The sequence below is a fragment of the Atractosteus spatula genome, chromosome 7, assembly GCF_055471065.1.
Source record: "Atractosteus spatula isolate fAtrSpa1 chromosome 7, fAtrSpa1.hap1, whole genome shotgun sequence".
Lineage (NCBI taxonomy): Eukaryota > Metazoa > Chordata > Actinopteri > Semionotiformes > Lepisosteidae > Atractosteus > Atractosteus spatula.
Genome location: NC_142712.1, coordinates 4506598 through 4532022, shown reverse-complemented (window position 1 = coordinate 4532022; position 25425 = coordinate 4506598). Strand labels below are relative to the sequence as shown.

Sequence of the window (25425 nt, the reverse complement as noted above, 5' to 3'; positions counted from 1 at the left end):
GCGCCTACAGCTCTCTCACACCATGACTACTGCTCTCCGCCCGCAGCCACACCGCGCCTACAGCTCTCTCACACCAGGACTACAGCTCTCTCACACCAGGACTACAGCTCTCCGCCCACAGCTACACCGCGCCTACAGCTCTCTCACACCAGGACTACAGCTCTCCGCCCGCAGTCACACCGCGCCTACAGCTCTCTCACACCAGGACTACAGCTCTCTCACACCAGGACTACAGCTCTCCACCCGCAGTCACACCGCGCCTACAGCTCTCTCACACCAGGACTACAGCTCTCTCACACCAGGACTACAGCTCTCCGCCCGCAGCCACACCAGGACTACAGCTCTCTCACACCAGGACTACAGCTCTCTCACACCAGGACTACAGCTCTCCGCCCGCAGCCACACCGCGCCTACAGCTCTCTCACACCAGGACTACAGCTCTCTCACACCAGGACTACAGCTCTCCGCCCGCAGTCACACCGCGCCTACAGCTCTCTCACACCAGGACTACAGCTCTCTCACACCAGGACTACAGCTCTCCGCCCGCAGCCACACCGCGCCTACAGCTCTCTCACACCAGGACTACAGCTCTCTCACACCAGGACTACAGCTCTCCGCCCGCAGCCACACCGCGCCTACAGCTCTCTCACACCATGACTACAGCTCTCTCACACCAGGACTACAGCTCTCTCACACCAGGACTACAGCTCTCTCACACCAGGACTACAGCTCTCCGCCCACAGCCACACCGCGCCTACAGCTCTCTCACACCAGGACTACAGCTCTCTCACACCAGGACTACAGCTCTCCGCCCGCAGCCACACCGCGCCTACAGCTCTCTCACACCAGGACTACAGCTCTCCGCCCGCAGTCACACCGCGCCTACAGCTCTCTCACACCAGGACTACAGCTCTCCGCCCGCAGCCACACCGCGCCTACAGCTCTCTCACACCATGACTATAGCTCTCCGCCCGCAGCCACACTGTGCCTACAGCTCTCTCACACCAGGACTACAGCTCTCTCACACCAGGACTACACCTCTCCGCCCGCAGTCACACCGCGCCTACAGCTCTCTCACACCAGGACTACAGCTCTCTCACACCAGGACTACAGCTCTCCGCCCGCAGCCACACCGCGCCTACAGCTCTCTCACACCAGGACTACAGCTCTCCGCCCGCAGCCACACCGTGCCTACAGCTCTCTCACACCAGGAATACAGCTCTCTCACACCAGGACTACAGCTCTCTCACACCAGGACTACAGCTCTCCGCCCGCAGCCACACACCGCCTACAGCTCTCTCACACCAGGACTACAGCTCTCCGCCCACAGCCACACCGCGCCTACAGCTCTCTCACACCAGGACTACAGCTCTCTCACACCAGGACTACAGTTCTCCGCCCGCAGTCACACCGTGCCTACAGCTCTCTCACACCAGGACTACAGCTCTCTCACACCAGGACTACAGCTCTCCGCCCGCAGCCACACCGCGCCTACAGCTCTCTCACACCAGGACTACAGCTCTCTCACACCAGGACTACAGCTCTCCGCCCGCAGCCACACACCGCCTACAGCTCTCTCACACCAGGACTACAGCTCTCCGCCCACAGCTACACCGCGCCTACAGCTCTCTCACACCAGGACTACAGCTCTCCGCCCGCAGTCACACCGCGCCTACAGCTCTCTCACACCAGGACTACAGCTCTCTCACACCAGGACTACAGCTCTCCACCCGCAGCCACACCGCGCCTACAGCTCTCTCACACCAGGACTACAGCTCTCCACCTGCAGCCACACCGCGCCTACAGCTCTCTCACACCAGGACTACAGCTCTCTCACACCAGGACTACAGCTCTCCGCCCGCAGTCACACCGCGCCTACAGCTCTCTCACACCAGGACTACAGCTCTCTCACACCAGGACTACAGCTCTCCGCCCGCAGTCACACCGCGCCTACAGCTCTCTCACACCAGGACTACAGCTCTCTCACACCAGGACTACAGCTCTCTCACACCAGGACTACAGCTCTCCGCCCGCAGCCACACACCGCCTACAGCTCTCTCACACCAGGACTACAGCTCTCCGCCCACAGCTACACCGCGCCTACAGCTCTCTCACACCAGGACTACAGCTCTCCGCCCGCAGCCACACCGCGCCTACAGCTCTCTCACACCAGGACTACAGCTCTCTCACACCAGGACTACAGCTCTCCGCCCACAGTCACACTGCGCCTACAGCTCTCTCACACCATGACTACAGCTCTCCGCCTGCATCACACACGTCACACCACAGCTACCCACAAACTAAGAGTTTTTAGAAATTGTCATTTTACTCTCAAGAGTTAATAATGCACTTTAAAGATTTTAGTCCCACTAAAGTCCCACTAAATACTTCCTTATTCAAAAATTTTGGTGCAGATCTGCTTGGCAGCACTTTCGTTTTCATAGAGTTTTATTTGCTAAAGAAGTGCTCCTGTATTTTGGATTACAATTCCTTTTACTATGCACACTTAAATCATTCTGTAATCACAGCTTTTACCATCTGGCAGTGCGATTTTTGTTTTGGTCAGCCATGCAGGAAATGCTGTCTCCACTGTTACCAGTCATTTTTGTATTGTGGTGACTCTGACAATCAAGTATACTGTAGCTGGAAAGAGCTCACTCAGGCAGCACAGGCACATGATGGGTCTCTATGTAATCAAAGGCACTTTCAACACACCATAAACAACACAGAGCCCAGAAAACGCAGACTGAAAGAAAGCAGAGTAATCAAAACGGTGAGGCTGCAGATTATTTTACAAAATGAGATCGCAGAACGGCCAAGTAAAAGACGGAAGTACCACCCATTTTGAAATAAAATAACTTAAACAAAATCCGGGTCTTGCTGAGCGTCATCACTTCTGTACAAACTCCTACGCACTGACTTCTCAGACTCTCTCATTCATCCGAGCCGGGTTGTCTAACTGAGAGCTTTCCCGGCTCTGGGGAAACCAGATTAGTGTCTGGAAGGTTGGGAGACAAACAGCAGGGATTGTGGGACAGCATCCCCTCGTCTCCATCGGTCTTCCGCTCTCCGGCCAGTTGTCCGGGCCACAGTTCTCCTGCTCGGAGCTGAAGGGGAGACTTGCTGAACAATGGCTGCGGAGAAGGTCGTGACCTGAACTCCAGGCTGTATATTTTCCTAACCAGAATGCCGCCTGCTCCCGCGGCTCCAAGTGACACACTGCAGTACACGTCTCCAGCCCCAGCTTCCACAAGCAAGGAGCTGCGTACACAAACACATCCTAACTGCAGGGGGGCAGAGTGTTACTAAAACTGAAAACACTAACAAAGAGGCAAGCAGATTCCCACAAACCCCTCAACACCTTGGGTTACTGTGCTCTGGATAATTTTGCCCAAATAGTAGCTCTTTCTATAGACTGAAACAGCGGTAATGTCTTTGCTGGAGGTACTGGTTTGGCAGACTCAGATGCCAAACATTAACATGGCTGTTGTGCCCTGCGTTCGACTGCGGAATACCAGCGTTTATAAGGGACATTGCGTTCATGCTGAGTTATTATTACCACTGTGATTGCAATAAAAATTCCAGTTAATTACACATCTGAGTCTGAGGAGTTTGGGGATTTCCTTTTCCAGGATGTCCACTGGGGGGGGGGGATTTGGAATAAACACTCAGCCAGTTGTCGGGATCCTCCATGCTCCAGGAGTCAGTGGACCCCAAAAAAATCCCCCTAACCAATCCCAACCTAGTATGGACTGTGGAGGTTGGGAAGACAATCACCTCTTCAATTATTTTACCTATTGCTACTTCAATCATTTATTATAGAGTACTTTCATGGCTTACATGTGAAGCAATCTTAAATATACGTGTCAAGAAGGCATTAAAATTTTATTAAGGGCCTCATCTCATTCGTAACCTTTCTTTTGTTCTTGGTAAATCTTAAACTGCTGCCTTCGGTATCGGCATATAGACAGGCATGATCTTGCCTAGTGTCTAAAGACCCCTTTTCCATCACTAGAAGATTTCAGACATGGACTGGTGATGTCGCTGTGCTGTCAGTCTGACGAGCACAGAGGCAGCACACAGCAGAACGCCGGACGGGAAAACAAACATTGAATCTCCGGCCTTGGACAGAAAACTTGAGACCAAAACACATTGGCCTGGAGTACATCCCAAACCCAGCATGTAGTGAAATGGAAAGGTCTGACCAGCACACAAGCTGTGAGGATGTACGGAGTACTGAGAGTATTCTTGTAGGAGCAGGGAGAGATTTTTCAGCCAAGGCTGCAGTGGGTAGCAACACTCTTCAGCCCACATCTCCCAGATTACAGGCCACCCCCTGGAGTTTAACAGGCCACGAGCCTTCAATCGGAACTCACAAATATCGATGAAAAAGAGCTTGCGAGAAATGTGGAACACTGCCTTTCTAGGGCTTAAAAAACTTCTGCTTGTGGGAAACAAACGGCGCTTATTTTCAAGAGCTGCGTCAGCGTGCGCTGGCTTCTGGGGAACAAGTAAAAGTTGAAAAGTCGCGTTCCTTTAGTCCAACGTTTCAGCTGTTGAGTTTATTTTACGTCCGAAAAAAGTGTGCAAAACTATTACTAGCGATGGCTCAACCGTCAAATCATTGCGTTATGTCTTTCTTTCTACTCTACAGCATGGATCTAACCTTCGCTTATTTATTTTGAAGGACTAGTTGATGGATGACGACCGGTCTGGCCTCACAGGCTCTTGATTTCAAGAAGGTGCCCAGCCAGGTCAAAGGTCAGACCGGGCACGTGCCCACCTGGGCCACAGCTCGGACCACCTACTCACCGCTGGTCGAGGGCTGGCCGCGTGCAGCCGCCAGCAGCAGGACAACCACCAGGGAGCCCGTCCTCTGCAGCGCCATTCTCCTCCAGTCCGACGGAATCGCGTCTGTCATCATCCGGCACAGATGGCGAGGAGTGCTCTTCCATAAACCAACCACTGGGGGCGCTCACTGTCGGGGGGGAGAGACCGAGGGAGGAGAGGTTAGCATGGAAGAGAAGGCGTCTTCTTATAGCCAACTACAGACTGACAGACTGACTGATAGTACTGACAGAGAGGACAACGTCTTTCAACCCAAAGAACCTGTCGGCGACCTTGGTTCGCTTTAAACGGGAGACCACATGAGCAAACAGCCCCCTACAAGTCCCATAAAGACCCAGCTAGTACCGAGAGGACTGTGCCGGCCTCCTGCTTTATGGGAACAAGGGAACAAGAGAAAAGTCCCACAAGCCTCCCTTCCTCCGGAAAGCACATGCATGAAAGAAATGGCTGAAAGCTTTTATCTGGAGAGCAAAAATGCAGCCAAGGGCGCTACCCCTATGCATGGGGAGTCTTTTCACGGCTGTGCCTCTGAGGGGCCTCAGTCCCAGGGCTGCACCTGCATGAGGTAACTGACCCCCCCCTCCCCAAGACCATCCAGCGTGAAAGCCCCCTACCCCCCGGCCCCTCTCGGGCACGGCGCAGATGTAACCGATACAGGTAGAGCGGGGCAGCCCGCCGGCGGGGTCACTGCTTTCAGGTAGGCTGGGCGACGGAGGGAACAGAGCCTGCATTCTCCCCCCCTCTGGCTCCCGGCCTCTCGCATTCCTCGCGCCCCGACAGGCCGGAGCCTGAGCCCGACACCCGAGAGGCTGGCTCCGGGAGGAAATGGAGAATTGGAACAGAATCCGGCAAGAACCGTGGCCCCCCCCCTCTCCCTCCCTCCCCCGATTTCAAATTAAGTACATTCCGCAGAGAAGTCTCTCGCCAAGCCAGGAACACACAAAAGGGCCTGAAGGAGTGCAGACGCTGTCACGCATGTCACACTGCTCCTGGAAATCAGAGACGAGATGCTCCTGAGCTGCTCCGAAACCCAAAGAACCGGCGCACCGAATGACCACACTGCTTTTGATTCAGAGCACCTCACTGACCAGCACAGACTCCTACCCACACAGCAGCAGCTGCAACTGCTATTCTAGAGCTCAGAAAGTTAGTTTTGTTTTTATCCTACGCAGGGGAACGGTGTCCGCGAGGTAGACAGGGGCCTTTGTTGCAGTAGGTCATCTGCGCTGGGCCACCCCCAGGCTGCCGAGCTCCGGGAGCCGCGGACACTCGACTTTCCAGAGCAGCGGAGACGCTGCCAGGGGGAGGCCGCGGGCGCTGCCATCAGTGCCCTTCCCTGAACCGGGTGCTTTTTCCTGGACGCACAGCACTCAGTCTATTAACAGTTAATGCAGGAAAAGCAGCTCTCTGCCAAGTTTTCCGAATTCTTTCCTGTCAGGTTAAACTAACAACTTCCTGTCAGGATAAGGAGGGTGGTCTGTGGGTCCCACACTGCCAGCAAATCAAGATCTGCTTCAACCTCCTCCCAGGCTCCCCCTCCTTCCTGACATTCGCACGGGATAATTAATAAGGGTGGTACAAGACGCGGGGCCATCAGAGGTCCCAACCAATTCAAACACGGGCAGCCTTTCGCTGTTTATTCAGCGCAGAAAACGGTCTTTTTGCAAACAGAAGCTACACTGTGTGTGTGGATCACGACTACCTCAGCAGCTCCCACCTGCAAATACCAACTGCGCCAGGAAAAATGGGAATGGAAAAGCCACGCGGCACAGCACTACAGAAAAAGAGCAGGAGCTCACCTAGTACCACCAACATCGCCAAAAGACACGTTCTCTAACTTAAGGAGCCGAGATGACACCTCGAGCTGGAAGCCTGCCAGACGGGTTGTTCTGGCCTACTAATGGCCTATTAAGAGATTGTTTGAAACAATGGAAGCAAATATCACAACAACTCTGCGGAGAGAAGAAACCTTAACATAGGAGACATACAGTAAGTGAGAAATAATCACACAGGAGAAATAAGTGGGAAGAAAAGACTCCAATCATAAAGCATCCTTAGATGAGGCTCACTAATCTGTTTCGGGATCATGTTTAAATGGCTCTTCCACTGCCATTTTATAGGGGGTGAGGCCTGCGTGTTCTTCACACAGCTGAGAAGATACCAGGAAGGTTCCGCACTTTGACCTTTGACCCTGGCTTTTACTACCATTGTAGCACCTGTTGCAGCAAAGAAGAGCAGAGAAGAGTCTTCACACATGGTAACAAGCCACTGTGCTCTGTTCTATCAGGAATCAATCTGCTTCTAACAAACCGACCAAAAAACACAATGACACTTTTTCCTAGATCACTGGAAAGGATACTGGTAGAAGATCTTCAAAAAGGGGCGGAAAACACAAAAAACACTTTCTTTCTTTCTTTGGGAGAATTGAAATTTCTTTCAAATGCTCTCGGAAACACATATTATTCAGAATCCTGCTGGTTTTCATCAGGAGGAGAGGGTAGGACTTAAAAACCACACACATCTACAAGGGGAAAGAAAAAAGAGCTCATGTCATGATGTGATCATTGTGAACATCTGCCCTTTATAAAAGCTCATGAAACCCAGCCTCCAGCAAGGGCTCTGCTGCAGGAGTGTCTGTGACTCCCCATTTCCAGTTCCTGTCCAGGTGGAAACTGGAGGAGGTAGTAGGCAGAACTGCCCTGGACAGGATACGAGCTCCATTTCTGGCAGACAACGGACAAACTGGTTTTGCTCAAATTTGCTCCACCTGTACAAGTAAAACCCCTGGCACATGAAAACAAGCACTCTAGACCTGCAGGTCCCACAGAGCCAGCAAAACTGCAGACGCAGTTGATCGCTTGAAACTTGATCGCTGCGCAGGGCCTGATGCAGATGCTGGCATGAAAGGCTGACTATAGGCACTACTGCAAAAGACGAAAGTGTAAATTGCACTGTGGGATATGTGCAATCACACTGAGGTCATGATGAAATCCTTAAACTTAAAACACTGCATGGGAAGCTTCGGCACAGAAAACGACATACTTGAGTGTATTTTTGGTAGTTCTGCTTCTAGGAACTATTTGGCAGATAACCTGAGTCCGTTATTATCGTTATCAGTCAGATTCTTATCCCCACATCGTTCCCCCAAAACTCAATTCAGTTTATGCGTCTTGAGCTAAATGTTTTAACTACTGGGTTGACAAGAGAAACAAGTGCTTTCCTGGAACAAGAATTTCAGGAACAGTCTGAGGCCATCTCGGATCTGAAGCCAACAGTTCAGAACCTTTTGCTACAATCTGGACTTCATGCACGTCTTAAAACAGACCGAGACAGAAACAGACGCAGATCTCCGTAATAGAGCGAAGCACTGAATAATACTGCAATTCAAGACAGGCACACACAACCAGCATATTAAATACACATTCTGGGTTTTATTCTTCCAGATGCATCAGCTCTGTGCTCCGTGTTCACTGGGTAATCCAAGCCCAACAATACAGTCTGCCAACTACTCCTGAGAACTGTATAAACAGCTAATCGACAAGCCAGCAGCAGAGTGATCAGCACATAGCCTGTATAGCGAGGCTGGGACTGGCCAGCACTGGGATGGGAGCACTCAAGGGAAAAACAAGACAAGGTGGCGCTCTTCCAGGATGTCCAAACCAACACCGCCGTACGAGGCCAGGGACACTCTGCCATAGGAGGCGCTGTGCTACAGATGAGATGTAAATCCAAGGACCTGACTCCTTGGTCATTAAAGACGCCCTGGCACTGTTGTGCCATTAACTCTGATTCCCCTCTGCGCCTCAACAATCTGGCCTCCCTCTTCACTCAGCCGGCGAAGCAATTCCTCACCGCTCTGCCGACCTGCGGTGTGGCACGCTCACGGAGAGAGCGCGGCTGATGAAGTGGGCTCCCTCCTGTACGTTAAGCGCTTTGAGATCCTCTGGGAGGGACAGGGCAGTGCACATGCAAGAAGCCTTTACACAGCTACAATACGAATTGATACAGAAGATGCATTCGAGCTTGCACCAACACATACATTGCAGTGGCTGTCACTGAACCTAACCCCTTCCCATTTCGGGGATCATGACAAACGCAGGGGGCAGACATTAACTCAGGTAGCTGCTGGCTGTCACGTGGGTTTCCCACCTTAAGCAGAGATCACGCACATGATCGGCACCGGCTCCCCCCCTGCAGAACCTCGTCGCTCTCCCTCGAGGGGACAGAAAGCAGAAAGAAAGGAAGGAAAAGAAAGCGAGGGGGAGATAAAAGAGCGAGCTAATCTGGGCAGCGGAGTGGCCACGGCCAGGGGAGCCCACAGACCGCCGCCGACCCGCGGAGAGGAGACGTCAGCGAGCCGCGCTCCCCCAGCAGGTTACACTCCGCATTGTTCCGCGCGCCGGCCGGATAAATTCATTTTGACAACCCTGGTAATTGGATAAATACGACCGCTCTCCCCATGGAAATTGTTTTTTTTGTCATTTAACATTCCATCTGCTTTGGGCGAGGGAGGGCACCGGGGAGTTTGGGGGATGGGGGAGGTATTATCTGCTGAATATTCATGGAGAGGCACCCCTCCCCCCTTCCCCCTACAAACCCCCAATCCGCACCCCCTACTCTTTCCCTTTTACACTCATTACACAGACACACACCCCCCTCCACGCACACACCGGCCCCCCTCTCTCTAGATAAACAGAGCCGGTGTCAAGTGTGAGGAGTGCGGAGTTCAACTGCCAGCGAAGGCCCGGGGCCTACAATAACCAGCTGCATAGCTCTCATACGGGAGCCCGGTTGCCCCTGGCGACACTAACAGGCAGAACGCAGCTTAATAGAGTCGATATTCATTGTAATGCAGTGAGCCGGTGGAGGGACAATTACCCCAGGGGGTTGTTTTTTTTAAAAGAGAGCAGTTTTTCTGAAGAGCCAGCATAAGAGTTGATGGGTGCGGCTCAATAGCAAAGGAGGAGGGTGGTGTGTGAGTGTGTGAGTGTGTGTGTGTGTGTGTCTGTGTGTGTGTGTGGGGGGGGGGGGGGGTATAAAGTTCGGCAAACCATCATACATCCTTAAAAAGGGCTCAAGTCCTGGAAGCAGAAGGCCTACCCACAGCGTGTCCTTGCTGCGCTGAGCGAAGGGAGTTTGTGAAACCAGGTTAAATTGGTCAAGGCTCCCCAGAAAAGGCTGAGGTGCGGTTGAGAGCTTTGCTCCGTGGTAACTGCTGCAAAGCCCCGACCGGTACAGCGCAGGACGTCTTCACACCCAACTTCAGCCAGGCCACACCTTCGGCTGCGTCCCAAACGATGGCGGCCATTTTCTACGACGCACACGGCCCCGAGAACTTCGCCTTCCCCCTCCGCTGTCTAGGTCTTTAAAAGAGGTTTTTAAAAAAAAAAACACCCGCTCAAAAAAACTGCCATAAAAACGAAACAGACTGCAGCTCCCATTGCTGTTAAAACACCTGCAAAGAAAACCATTCATGTCAAATAAGCCAAAGCCACATTCTGGGGCTCGGGAACATTGTGACGACTTTCCCCATCAGGTCAGCCTTCCTACACGCAGATCGAGCCTCCGCCCCACAGGGGGCAGCCTTCCAGGCCTGCGGAGACCGCATCGGCCGCTGCTCTCGTGCTTTTTATCCGCATGTCGGGACCTAGGCCACCAGCCCAAGAGCGAGTGCCACGCCCCGTACCCCGAGACACCCCCCACCCCGGTCCGGGCCATACCAGCCCCCTTTGGGTTTGGCCGGGCCCGGGTTCGACAGCTCGCCACCGTTCAACCTGTGCGCCAACACCTTCACCTCCATCCTCTATGACAGCACAAAGCAGACCGAACACCAGTGCCTGGAAAGGCACTGCATGGGTGTATGAGGCAATAAGGGGACCGACAGAAAGCAGTGATGGGACCTTCCATGTCAAGCCCCTTGCCACAGGAGTTCCACTGCGAAACTGGGGATCAGGCGCTCGAGTGGTGTTCCTCTACATTAACACACCATGGGGCCAGGCCTAATGACACAGTGCTAATTTTGCTCTTGCTCTAAGTGTAGGTACTTTACTAAATGAAACGCTGCAAGCTGTCAGTCATCCAGTATGTATACTGCGAATCATATAATTTCACGGGCTGTTGGACCAGCTGAAAGTCACTAAAACAAGAGGCCAAAAAAAAAAACACCAGAACAAAACAGAAGAGAAAAAATGCAAAGCTGAGAATAGGGACGGGACAGTTTCAACAGTCACAAAGTGTGTGTGTGTGTGTGTGTGTGTGTGTGTGTGTGTGCGCGTGTGTGTGTGAGGGTGCTGAACTTGATTTTTTCCGCACACTCACTGTTTATTTTCCTTGTGCTGTAATTTGCAGCAGAACCTCCAGAGATCAGAGACGGAGCACGCTCGCGCTGAACACTTTGGCCCCCCGACGCTGGTCTGCACTTTCCGCTGACTGCGAACGCGCGCTTCGGAAAGGAGGTGCTTCTCCACCTGGTTTTCGGAACTGGATGGGCTCCAGAGCGCTTCGCTGTTCTTGGGACCGCAGCGGAGCTCGCTCACCTCTCTGTGGGGGCCCATCGCCTGCTTGGCGCCCATGTCCCTCCCATACAGAAGTTAGGGAAAGGCGCTACACACCTCGGTTTCCCGGGACCAGGAGCCGCAGCTTCTGAATGACCGGTATTTCTCACTCCTTACAAAACCTGATCCCCGTCTTAAACACTGGTAAGAGTGCAGCACCAGGAAGTGAAAGCATGGCCTAACCACCCTGGCACAGAAACAGAAATTCCCCGTGATGGCATGAGAGTAACAGGCTGCTCATTCTGGGCTAAACTGCTCCCGCACAAAGAAATGCAGAGCTCAGAGGCGGACTTCTCGGAGCTACTGGCAAATATCTATGCTGTGGGAACAAATTATGTGTCCTCAGAGCTCTAAAGCCCATAACTACTCTAACACGCACCTGTGTCATGTTAACATGTAACCCATTCCTCACTAATGCCTTGAAAGTCTTTCCACTGTTTTTTTTTCCGCTTAAACGGGCAATTAGGGGGGAATGAACTGCAATGAAAGCAGAAAAGACCTCAGTCAGTATGAACACCATAATGCTGCATCAAAACTGCCTGATAGGGCTTACGGGTTCACTTTTTGTACATCAAGAATTTCAATCAGTGTGTTCCAAAAACACCTGGCATCAGTTTAATAAGCGAGGAATGAAGGCATTAAAAAGGACTCTACAGGACAGTTTACATGTGACTTCAAGAAGGTGACAGATATTATACTGCTTCCATTTCTCAGACAATATTGCTGCTGGTAAAAGCCTCTGTTCTACACAGGATATTGACAGACAGACATCTCATGGGTTCAAGCACACTCTACCTTTCTGTGCTGGAATTAATCCCAAACACTACAGCGACGTTTCTGAGCACAAAGGGTCCAATTCTTTTTAGAAAACAACACCCAAGCCTCAAGTCGGGGATTTTGTTTTTAAAAATTCTTTGAACTGCTGAAAAACAAGCTGACAGAAAACACAGGAGAATATGGCCTAATTATCCAGACCCCATTCAAATAAAGTTATGCTCCAAAATACAGCAGTATTGCCAAAACCATCCCTCCTGATAATTAGTCACACCAACAGCGCCTTCTGAAAATGTTGCGTTATGACTGATCTACCATGGGCACATATCTAGCAGCTGGGTACTCTAATTTATTTGGCTGATGGTTTCATCCAAGATGACTTACATTAATGCCCACACATACAGCTGGGCACTAAGCTAAAGCACCTTGCTCAAGGCTACAACAGCAGTGGCTCATTTGGGATGTGAACCCACAACCTTCCAGTTACAAGTCCGCAACCCTATCCTCCCTATACTCCACGCTGCTTCTCTCCCAAACGAGAAGAAAACAACCGACTAAAGAAAACAGCTCCCTTTCCCTGTCTGCACCGAGCGTGTGTGATCGTGTTACGAGGCCAGAGCACGGACCACAGCACAAGCCCAGCGAGGGACACAGACCTGGGAAGAGGCCAGCACACATCAGACAAGCACTCCATGGTGAAGGAGAGGGCAGGGAAGAGCCCACAATGGCACCTTTGTCACACTCCTTTCGAAGGGAAGAGCTCAGCTTTCTTTTCTTTAATCACAGTTTATACAGGGAAGTGTGGACATGCAACCGTGAGCCGGGGGAGGGGGAATTGCTCTGAAGGAATTTCTTTCCTCTTTTCACAGGGGGTAATTTCACACAGACATTCCCAGCCTGGAGCCCAGGAGCGCTCCAGGAATCGCAGATCGCAGCCACGCTGACCAGCCCAGAGCCCCGTCAGGCAGCGAGGACATCCCGCCTGGAGCGCCACAGCTCTCCCATCCCCTCGCAGCCATCCGGACTGAGACAGACAAGCCCATGAACAAAACAAAATGAGCAGGAACTTGTGCACCAATTTAAAAAAAAAACCTTGTATTGATCCCAGTTTATTATGGCAAGATGCGACTCTTGTAAAGCATTTCTTCAGTCTTTTGAAGAGTTAGTAACAGTAAAGATAAGAATAACTCAATGACTATATGTAAGTTTTCATCCCAAAGGATCCCAGCGGGTTCCACACGCTGCAGATGCCCCACTTCGTCCACCACTGAAGAGCAGCTCCCACTTGGGTTTCTGGGTGCAGCTGCTCTACACCTGCAGCCCCACTATACAGGTGCAGGAGGGAGAAATTCCTTCACCAACTCAACGAAGGTGGAACATAAGAGAGACAGATTGTGTGAGCCCAGAGCCGAATTCAGTCAGGACACCGGGTTCGCACCCCAGCTCTAAGAGCAGGGCCCTGGGACCGCTAACGCCCAAGTAATTGGTATCCCACTTTATCATCACATCCGAAGGGAGGCACAGTGTGGTGTCTCCAGTCGCCACACCGGGGGCATGGGATCAGACATTCTTGTCCCGGGGGGAAAAAATGACTTCAGGGCGGGCGGTTCCGAAACGCTTCCAAATCTCTCCTTGATCAGCAATTGGTGAGGACCACCCAACTAAGATCCAAGTTGGCCAGATATCGTGCAAAATTGGTCCAACGATCCAGATTTCATGCCAGTCAAGGGGCCCTCTCTGCCGGAAAATTAGAAAGACGTCAAAGCCCAGCTAACAAGCTGGCTCCCCGCGCCACCAGGGCTGACGCACAGCTAGCACTGCTCCAACCAGGGGGCTTCTGCCAACCCACCAACCGCCATCGCAGGCATCTGCATCACTTCTGGAACTTAGCAGAAGGAGCAACTGCGTGTTAATGAATCCCTTAAGTGTGTAAAAACTGTTTGCAAAAGGTCTGTGCGAGCCGCAAGAGACGTTCAGCTTCTAGAAAGGACGCAACTTGACGATTTCATCCACACCAGTCCACGTCCGAGAAGGGACATCCCCAGGCTGTCTGGAGAAGCATTCGAGCCCCACGTGCCCGACTCAAGGATGCCACTGCTTCAACCCACCTGGGATTCGATCCCACAACCCTTCAGCAATGTGGCCAGCACCCTTACTGCTGTGCCACACTGCTGCCATGCGGGCTAGTGGACTAATCCATATCGTTCCCGGTCAGACTGACAGACCCCCACACAGGACAGGAGCCAGGCACGCCCACCCCCATCTCGCTGACGAACCGCACTGGGCAGGATTCAGCTCTTGCGCAGTGCCACATCCTCAGAAACTGCCGTGACTTTGAAGTGACAGAAATGCTCTTGAAACTGGCTTCGCAGTCCTCTGTATCCGGGCAGAATCAAAACGGAGCTGGAGAGCCAGACTGAAACAATCTCTGCAACCAAGAAAAGCAAGCGGTTCCAAATTCATCTCCTAAACCCTTTGTTTTTTTTTTATCTAAGACCTTTAATGATTCAAATATATGGTGCAAATGACTTCATAAAAGTAGTTATTCGCATGTAGTACTCAGAAATGCTCACTCTTTAATTACCTTAAGAAAACTTTGCTCTTGCTGTAAACACTAGCTAGACTAATCTATACCTCAAAGATTAAGAGCCAACAGCAGACTCCGTAATCTGCACTTCAGCTTCCAGGGACTACTCAACTGCTATTCTAAATTCTATGCGATGCCCACAAAGGATTGCATTTCATTTGCCTCATAATATTATTCATTATTTATTGGATATAAACTGTGTTGTTCATCCCAAAGCACTTTACACACATGAAGGGGTACCCTTTATCCAACAATGTGCTGCCCCTGACTAGGAGACACACAGTGGTCATTCTGCACCAGCAGCCCCACCTGGGAGACGCTCTCCTCAAGATATGACTGTTTACATGCAGTTATAGACATTCGAGCAAACTTCCAGTTATTAGTCCATTAAAAATGATCCAGAGAGGACCGACCTGAATAGTGGGAGATGTTTGACTATAAGGGCTGACTGTTCCAAAGGAAAAAGAGCTCCAGCTGACGGGCGATACCCAGGAAAGGCCTGCTCACAGAGCACAACTTACAGTCAAGACCCCAGGGATTGGTCTGCATCCCTTGTTTCTGTTCTCCTCACCAAAAAACCTGGTTTCTGTAAATGGCAGATTGCACTTCAAACGCTCCTCCTTCCTATCTGCAATTTTTTTGGGGCCAAGATGGATGAACTCTTCACCTTTCTTGGGTCTTTTAAGTCTTTCACTTCCTGTATTGATAAGACATTCATGAGCCTTTTAGACTGCAGCCAGGTCTTGTCAGTAGAAGCAATCAAAACTGCTCCGCGAGGGCTGTATTTATAGCAAGTCTCCAGGCTGCCCCATTCACTGCGGTACACAGCCAGAGGAAAGGCAGCAGAAATTAAAGATCCAGGCAAGAGATGCCCCTCGAGGCCTCCTTCTTCCTTTCCAAAACGCAGGAAAGAATTTACTTTGCAATTAGCTTGATTTCCAGATTAGATGCCACTTTCTGAAATAATCAAAGCTTTTGTTATCAGCATCGTTCTTTCTCTCCTCTCCATCGCTCTCGAACTCCCTTTATCCAAAATAAACTGCTTAATGGACCTTGACTGAGCTTTCCAGACCAGACTCAAGCTGAGAAAGGGTTGTCATTCAGTAAAACCTAGACTTTTTATGCCTAGGGAAAATATATAGATGTAAGATGTAAGATATACAGTAAACACAGGATTTTAAAAAAAAATTTGAAACTTTATCTGGTTGTACTCAAATAAGACAACACGTGCTCCACACTGCCTCACAGATGACACACCTCAATCCGTCTTAACCCCACACCCCTTCACAGGCTTGGCTGGAATTTCAAAGAGATCTTAAACTCTGCAGAAGCCCTGTTCAACAATGTAGGCCACAGTCATTAAAGTATAAAGAAGAGCTGTTTTAATAAGCCAGGAATCCCGCATGTCATCACACAACGAGCCAGCAAGATAGTTTAATCAGTGAAGCCAGCCTGGAAGATAACATTTATCATTATTGCAATTCCTTCTTTTTTTGACTCCTACCCACACAAACACAAAAAGAAGCTTACAAAACGTGCTTTTTGAACTGTGTGTCCGAAGGGACATTATTCATCACAGAACCACGCAAGGATGCTGCCTGCGTGGCAGCAACATGCATCTGTTGTATCTATTTTCTCTTTTGGTTTTAGGACACTGTTTCTCTTCCTGGGGTCATGGGGGCAGTTTTCCCAGAAGACAGAACTAACCGACAGCACACAAAATGGAGAACTCTAATGGCCTTCAACCCGGACTGAAGATTGCAGACCACAGTGCTTGTAATTCCATCGGGATTCCCGGGTGATCCGCGTTCGGAAACAACCACAATGGGGCCAGAAGAGGTTCTGTCAGCCTGGAGAATAAGGAGGCACTGAACGCCGTGCCACTTTCAGCAACTGGGACAGACGGACGTCGGACAACTGAACACAAACTTTTCCTTCTCCCAGACAAACGTCGGCAGTAGTTTGTCTTGTTTGGGACAGAACGGGCTCGATTCCAGGCTCCTCGGCCAGCTAGACCACTTGTTCGCTGCAAATTAAAAGCACGCTGAACTAGAGGAGACAGCTTGACGTGAGAGTAGTACATTTCCAAAAAAATACAAACAATGTTTACGAAACAAAACACAGAGGCAGATAAGAGAAAACGACGACAGCACTCCAGCCAATACAACTCATGGGGGAGGAAAAAAGCTGTTCAGGTCCTTGCTGTTCTGACAGTTGCTGTCACAGCCACATGACAAACTTGAAAGCAAGAAAACCGGCCAATTTGCTCCATCACGGACAAGAAATAAGGAGCTCCAGAGGACCAAGCCTGTCAGCACTGAGAAACACAGAGACGATGCCAGTCAGGAGCAGCAACACGCCACTTCTGTCTCGTCAGAGGCTGCAGGTTCCCACTGTTTGCTTAGCTTTTTACTGAAAGCCTATATTTGAAGCAAATGTTTTCTTTCCATAATTATTCCCAGCTATTGTTTGGAATCCAAACAGGAGAAATGGCCCTGGATGGAGAAAGAACAGTGCCGAGCTGAAACTGGAGCTGCACGCTCGAGGAGTCAACCGACTCTCCAGGCTGCGTCTGGTTTCCCTTAGTTTAGGGACAGGGGCCTAGAAGATTTCAGCCTGGAAATCTTTTTCTGATTTATACGCAGCACACAGGCCCGCATCAGAATTAATGACACAGGAGAATGGAACCAATTACAGATTAAGAGCAATTTGAAAAAAAAAATGGAGTATAAATTAAGAAGGCCACGGGGAGGCCGGCGGACTCATTTCCTGACTGTGCTGAGGAAGTCCTGTAGACCCTGGAGCTCGTTTAGCACCTCTGCTCAAATGGGGCTCACGAGTGCATGGCGAGCTTATTGAGTATCGTCTCTAAACTACAACTCCCAGCCTGCACCCTGACTCTTCCTTCCTGTCAGCGGTCTTTAGAATTCTGACCCCCGTTTAGACCAAAGCCGGAGTGACCTTTTGAGAGCGGGGTCAGTTCTCAACCTGCTGAATACAAAGAACAGTGGGGACCCGTTTCAGTCAAGAAGCAAAGCTCTTAGAGGTCATCCCTGCTTCTGTGGCTAACAAAATATCTGGGTAAAATAAAAACTGTCCAGAAACGTCCGTATCAGAACTTTGTGAAAGTAGGAAAAAAAATAGGTGTCATGATATTGTAACACCTTTGCGTGGGCTAGTTTTGTTTTAAAGCATTCAATCACTGACGCACCTGATGGCCTGAAACCTTGTCAAACAGATTGCCTCCGGTACCAATGAGCGATCCCAGCAAACAGTGCAGGAGCCTTAATGTAATGCAATGCAGCATTTAGAGCCGTTTCTCAAACAGCTTACTTTCCGTCCAGCAAGTTAAATGAGGAAAAAAATGAATGAAGATAAGTGCTTGTATATGTGTTATACATAAGGTTAATGTACCGTGCACCAGAGATTGCAGGCTATTTTTAGCGGCACAAAAAACAGTTTTTTTATGCTATAAAACCACACAGTTATTTTTAGCTTGTAAACATTGGAGCATTTAATTAAGCTTGTCTGCTGTTTGGAGCCGTCCAAGCACTGATGTAGTCAGATGCCTGAGCGAACACATAAATAAATGAACGGGCCCAGCGAGCCCGCAGATAGTAGAGATAGTATTCCCGGCAGTGATAAAGAAAGGCTGTGATTCACTGGGCCAGAGCTGATGAAGGGTGCGCTACTGTCCACTCCTACAAGTAAAACTAGGAGTCCGCGTGGCCGAGACAAGTGTTGGTGTCCGAATACTGGAGGAGCGATGGACCCTGGGGTGCAGCGCTGCCCCGATGCCCAGGAGCACGAGTGCATGACGGACGTACAGGCCTTGAATCGCGAGTCCAGCTCCAGAGGGCTCGGCTAAAGCTGTCGACATGCTGCCTGCTCCCTCCCGAGCTCGGCTCAAGCCCTGTCCATGCAGCGCAAATGCGGTTGGCTCAGCGTGGCTCCGCGTTATTAAGGGAGTGACGCAAGCAGAAAGGGTTGATTCAAACCGCCTGGTGTGTAAGGCAGCAAAAAAAAAAAATCTAATGTTGATGGCAAAAAGCAAAAAAAAAAAGAAGAAGAAGAAGAAACCATAAAAGGAGCAAAGTTTAAACCTGTTGAGAGGCCCTGCCTGTTCTCCGCTTTCCACTCCTGGGGGAAAAAAAGTTCAAGCCTCAGGAGTGAAAATCTAGAAAGAGAGTTAAGATGCTGGCTTTTCAAAACCACTTGTTACAGGAATAGGGAACAACCGAAAATGTAAAAACTATTAAACCAACTGGAATAATATTCAGACCACGATGTGTTTAATCAGCCCCATTTTATGGAAAAGACCTCAGCTTGTCTGAATCGCCACGAACCTGCCATCAGGTGGTCTTCTCTCGGATCGGGCCTGACACAAGCATTATTTCACTCTCTGCCCTGTGCAGAAGACGAGCACAGTCCTATAACCCCAAACCATGGGCTCTGTAGAAAACAAAAAGCAACAACACAAACTGCAGCACAGCAAACAGCTGCCATGAAACCGCTGTGTCTCAATTCTTTATTTTTCTTCCTCTGGTTTTACTGTGTGCAATTATGCCAGAGTCGCAGTTAAATTATGGCGTCTTAATGAGCCAATAAATCACCAGCACAGGAATGGCAACGCACACACCTCCAGTGCAACCCCCACCAGCTGGCGCGGTCTGTGCCACACGCTGCAGTAATCTGCCTCCTTCTCTCGCCCCTGGCAGGACTCCTGGCAGCTCTGCTGTCGTTTCTTGGCCCTGTGCTCTCTTCCTTCCAGGCTCCTTCAGGGAGTCTTAATCTTCAGACAAATAACAGCTTCAAAGGAGACGGTTTACCCCAGGCACACATGCTCTGTTTACCTGTCTCTGGCTCTGCTCATTGTCCTCAAGGCCCTTCCTGAGCAAGTGTGTGTGTGTGTTTACTTCTACAGTGTGAGTGGCAGGAAGCCATGCCAGAAGACAGCCAGAGCTGAAGGAGCCCCATGGCTTTTCCTGATCAGACCACTCTTGGCCACTCCTTCTCCGTTGGGCCCGAGAGCCGGTACGGGACACGCTCGGAGCAGTTTGCTTCGCGCGAGAAGAAGAGGAAACCACTGCTTGGTGCCATGTTGTGTAGGTTCGGTTTATGTCTCATATGGAATATTCATATGAGAGAGGTTTAAGAGGGGGGGAGGGGGAAACAACTTTCATTTTAATGTGAACACATCAGGTGATGCATTAGAAGAAGAAAAAAACTACCGATTGGAAAAACCCCGATTAAATTGTGAACTAAATTGATTTAACTTCTTGAAAGGAGCCTAAACCACTGGCCTATCCGAAATAAATTACTATTCCCCTGGCTGGGATTAAGCTGGAGCCTTCACACTCTCTTCAGCATGCACACCTATCAAAGGGCAGCAGTGTGGAGCGGTGAGCCGAGTGCTGCACTCATACCTGGAAGATCATGGGTTCGAACCCCAGCTCAGACCCCCCCCCGAGCACAGTGCTGCATCCAGATCGCGGCAGTACCACACCCGGCGACGTAAGACATTGCTTCGGAGGCAAATAAATTAATTTAAAAATTCAAAATAAAGAGTCTCGGAGACCAGAAGAATGAAAAACCAAATGGCTTAGGCTGCGCAGCATGTCAAGGCGCATCTTAATGAGCAAAATCCCAAGTTCATCCTGAACAGAAAATGTGACGTCTGGCTGAAATAATCAACACTACTGTGAAAGAGCCCTAAGGGATGTGAGCTCTCCAGGCCGCGCGGGCGTGTGTATCCGTGCTCACTGCCGACTCAGGGACCGGTCCCCCGGCGACTGGCTGCGGCTTCCTGGGCTGCTTGACAGCGCTGCAGCTCTGCGCCCGAGAGACCTGAACTGCTCCAGGCTTGTAACCCTCTCAAACCACAGGCTGACCAAGAGAACGCACGTCTGGTGGGAGCCATGCCGCTCAGCAGATTCTTTTTTTTTAGACTCCCAAGTAAATATTAAATACCCCATGAAAGAAGAATGTACTTTTTTTTTGCCAGTGGGTGAGTAGGAGCATATCCAGAGGTTTATATATACATACATGTATATTCGCGTGTGTAACCTTCATCTTTTCTAAAAGATGTGGCACATGCACAAGAAAGATGGATCAAATTGATCAAGACCTCATCCCCGCTGGGGCCGGACAAGCCACGTTTCCAGGGTTAAAATCATCTTCCAGCCATCAATTCCAGGTCCTCAGAATTACAGCTTCATGTTCAATCTGGAAGCCTGTGTAAAAAACCAGCCAGCTCTGTTACAGCGAGTCAGGCTCAGCTTTGACGCACAGGTTAATAAACGCACCCCGTGGCAAGCAGGCTGCAGAAAAGGCCGCGGACCAGCGCAAAGGGCAGGCGGGCGGGCGGAGCGGTGGCTCTGTGGCTCAGGATCTGCGCCTGTGGCTGCAAGGTTGCTGGTTCAAATCCCGCGGCCAGCAGAGGAATCCTACTCCGTTGGGCCCCTGAGAACGGCCCTTAACCCCAACTGCTCCAGGGGCGCTGTATAAATGGCTGACCCTGCACTCTGACCCCCAGCTTCTCTCCCTGTCTGTGTGTCTCATGGAGAGCAAGCTGGGGTATGCGAAAAGACGAATTCCTAATGCAAGAAATTGTATATGGCCAATAAGGCGATGTTATACAGTATGTTATATGTTCAAAGAAGAACGAGAGGAGATTGTGTCATTAAGCGATCGGCTGCCACCTTAACGAGGCAGCGGGCCAGAGCAAATCCAAGCGACAAAAAGGAAGAAAAAAATTAATCTGGAAGAAAAAACAGTTGGAGCGCAGAATAAAACGTTAAGCCCCATCTCTTATTTTCTGGGCTTTTTTTTGTGCGTTTTGTGCATTTTTCTTTTTGAAAGAAAAAGAATGCTTGGTCGTTACAGAGCAGCTTGGAAACGATTTAAAAAGGAAAAAAACAATGATTTTCTCTTTTCTCTGGTGGTGTGTGTGTGTGTGTGTGTGTGTGTGTGTGTGTGTGTGTGGGGGGGGGTAGTCTAACTCTTTAAAAGAAAATTAAATTCTGGCTAATTGCCAAAGCTGTTCTGGCCTTTATCTTTCTGCATGAAATGCTGCAGAAAAACATCGTGCCTGGAGTAGCTTTACCCCCAGAAAAAAAGCTACAGCCTGTGGAGAAAAGAAACATGCTAAACCTCTCCTTGCTGGAGACGATCTGGCCTTTCTTCCCCAGACAAAAACCACACAGCTCAGGCTGAAAACACACCAGGACCCCAGCTTCTCAGGCAGGCAGAGAGAGAGAGAGCCAGCACGGCACATGACACTGGAATAAAGACCGGAGATGGAGAAAGCAGGGAGAGAGGAAGAGGATAAACAGGAGGAGAGAGACCATGGGAATAAGGAAAGAATAGGAAAGCTGTAAGGAAGCTTTTGAACGCACAAACTTTTATCTTCCCCATACACCATTTACTTTCTCATGGAACACCCGAACTGGCCAGCTCAAAGAAAGCTGCCGAGAACTCCTGTACAGCAGCTCCAAAGACATTGTACATCTTTACCCCCCGACATCTGCCCCACACACCTGCCACTGCGCTTCTCCATACGAGCCATGAACACTCCCACCCCACCCAGGCCCGGATACTGTGTCCTCGAGCCCCCCAAGGACAGGAGCTCTGCCGTCAGCTCTTCCGCTCTCCCTCCCTGCCTCACACCAGCGTTTCAGACAGCCCAGCTGTCCATTCTGCTCTAGGCCAGCAGAGAAGAGCAACAGATTAGCATTCGTGCACTTTTTCAGGAGCTTTAATCAACGGCCTCTTCAGAAACAAGAGCATCCGGCGTTGAAGCAGTATCTCCTCACACACCCATGAACTACAAAGTTGCAGTTCTGAGAAAATGCTTCTGTGTCCCGTGACTGGGGGTGGAAGAGAATCTTTTTTCTGACAATTCGGGACTTGAGCCCAGCACATCGCAAGCTTTTCAGATCCGAACCCCAAGGGTTTTGGAGCCCGCTGAAGAAAGCCGATAACCCTCTTGTTAAACACACTTCCAGATAAAATAAAGAGACACTTGCCAATCGGCTGATGTGACCTAGCAGCTGTCAGTTACAAGTCACCAGGCCAGGCCAGCACAATCCTACAGCACAGATGACCAACGCAGGTGCTACAGTGCAGCCAGCCTATATGCTTCAGAAAAAAGACCAGCCAAAAGTTTTGACCGCATCGGTAAAGTTCACCCAACAGCACAATGTTCTACAGACCAGCCAAAAACATACCCTTCAGAGATCCTCCTCAAATCCCTATTGTATTTTGTCACTTGACAAAAACACATATTTGCTTAAGACTGTATAAACGACCAAAAAAAACCCCCGTCAAGGTACCGAGAGGCAGGTAAATGAGCAGTAGTCAATGTAGAGCGACACGGGAGCCGTCTTCGGTGTCACCCGACTTGAAAATTAGACCGTAATCTGGAAGTCAAACTCCGTACGTGTGTAATACACGGAACATAATGGGATAGGAGTGCACAGGCCGAATCCAGGGAGATTGCAGAACAAGACTGTTACTAACTGTGTAAGGGTGAGAAGAGCAATCGCAATCGTTCAACTACTTCAATAACAATTGCAAAAAGAACAACAACATTCGAAACATCATGAGTCTGGTGACCCAAGGACCTTAACCTTAAAGGCTAATCCGTGCGCTAATGGCAGAAAAATACTCGAGGAGTTGTGAAATACATTTTTTAATGTGCATTTTTCCAGACGCTTATGCGTGCGCTAAGGACAGAACGTGTTATGTGTTAAGTGTTGTGTGTACACTTCTAAGAGCACGAATTGTAATAACCGTACCCAAACACGGCAGCAGAAGAACAAGAGATTTGAACAGGTTTCTGGTACCTGGACAGTCGAAATATCAGTAGGACTGCTCGGATTTTTCCCCAGAATAAAACACGTAGGCAGTGGGGCGGATTTCACATTATAAACTACACACTTAAACAATTCCTCGGATTAAATACAAGGTTAAACAGAATTTAAACCAAGTTTAAACGACTTGTTTCCCCAAAAATTCCGTAAATACACCTACAGATGTATTTGGGGGAGGAGGAACTGTTTAGGTTCTTCAAATGTTTTTAAACATTTTCAAAAGTACAAAAATGCTTACGTCTTAGAGAAACATAATACAGTTTACCCCATATATAATTTAATATTGTGTTAAAGGCGCAGTACAGCTATTCACTTCAGTAGGATGTTATCTATACCTTTTGTTGTACAATATCTTTAAAGTAAATAATTTAAAACCAAAAATACGTGTATTTGACAGATTTATCCAATTAATTTAATACAGTAATGTCCTTCATATAGGCCTATAGGCCTACAAAGATCGTACATTCTGAATAATTTACTTGAATAAGTAACAAAATATATAGTCTACAGCTCAAAGTATTTGTAAAGCAAAAAAAAAAACAAACAAAAAGAGAATGAAAACAGAGAATTTACCATCCACCACTCCTCGTAAATTCATTCAGTCCGTGATCTGAAAACGTTATATTAGTAACAACCGAGTGCACAGATTATCATAATATTCGGAAAATGCAACATTTCCTACTTCATTTGTATATTTCTACTATCGTACCAAAGTCACTCTCACATTCTGTCTCAAAAACTGTTCTTACAGTTGAAATCTTATCGTAAAACGAGAGAAAACGTGAGAATCACTAATTGTCAAAATACCGTAAAAAAACTTCCTAGATTGCGAACCTCAACTTCGCTAACCCGAAACACTCTGCATACCCACAACAACAAAAAAACACACACCTCAACATCGCGTTTTCACTGAAACATTTTTTTTTACACATAAATAGTAATAAAATACTCGCTGTTTTTTTCCCCCCACCATGATTCAAAACAGAGAGGGGGGTTTGCTGAGGAATACAAATGGGACCGAAATCTCAAACAAAATCCACTTACCGAAAGTTGTGTAACCCGTTCAAAAAAAAGCGTGTGTAGATTTCTCTCCCTCACTTTCTTAAAGTTAAATCCCAAGCCGTAGGCTGTTTTCTCTCAAATACACCGAGTAGCTGCTACACTAATTCACAGCGATACCTCAGACATTTTGTAGGTCTCCCCCAGCGCCCATATGGAAGGACCATTCTTGGATGACTGATTCCTAAAACAATTCCTTCTTTTGCTACTCCTACTTAAACCCTCCCACTTCCCAAGAAAGGGGGAGGGATCGGAACAATAGTGCCTTTTCCCTAAATCCCGAAGTTGGTAATGGCTTTCGTTAAAAAAAAAATCCGAGAAAAGTTTTGAAACGGGGGTGTAGAATCGGTTTTACTGAAACGTGTTTGGATTCTTTGAAACCGGAGCGCTGCGGCCACACTGTTTTCACGGGGGTAGATTTAAAGTGAAAGGAAAAGGGCAAGTTTCTGAAAGTTGTGCAGGACTAAAAAAAGGCGCTCCTCCCTCTCTCCCTCGTCCCTGATTTGGTATGCCGTAGTCCCCACTGAGAGCCTGTACCGACCCCCTTTTCTATTGAAGCCTGCCGTCGCCGCAGCAGCTGCAGTGAGCGGGGGACCGCAGTTCAGACCTCTATCTTGCACACAACACTGATCACAGCAAGACTCTCTGCGGCTTTTCAGCGAGGAATTCTCTCCCCCCCCCCCCCGAGCAGAAATCCAGGTCTCCTTCTCCCCTTTCCAGCTCTGACCTT

The 25425-nt window shown here is 49.4% G+C and overlaps 1 protein-coding gene across 1 annotated transcript in view; it reads right to left on the bottom strand.

Annotated features, from left to right (window-relative positions):
• Positions 1 to 25210, bottom strand: part of boc (BOC cell adhesion associated, oncogene regulated) — a 44270-nt gene extending 19060 nt beyond the window's left edge. Inside the window, exons 1-2 of the mRNA XM_088921249.1 lie at positions 24681 to 25210; positions 4813 to 4978 (exon numbers count right to left, since the gene is read on the bottom strand). Of these exons, the coding sequence (XP_088777375.1) occupies positions 4813 to 4924 (112 nt within the window). The 5' untranslated portion in view covers positions 4925 to 4978; positions 24681 to 25210. The remainder of the gene's footprint in view (positions 1 to 4812; positions 4979 to 24680) is intronic.
• Positions 25211 to 25425: the final 215 nt, after the last annotated feature.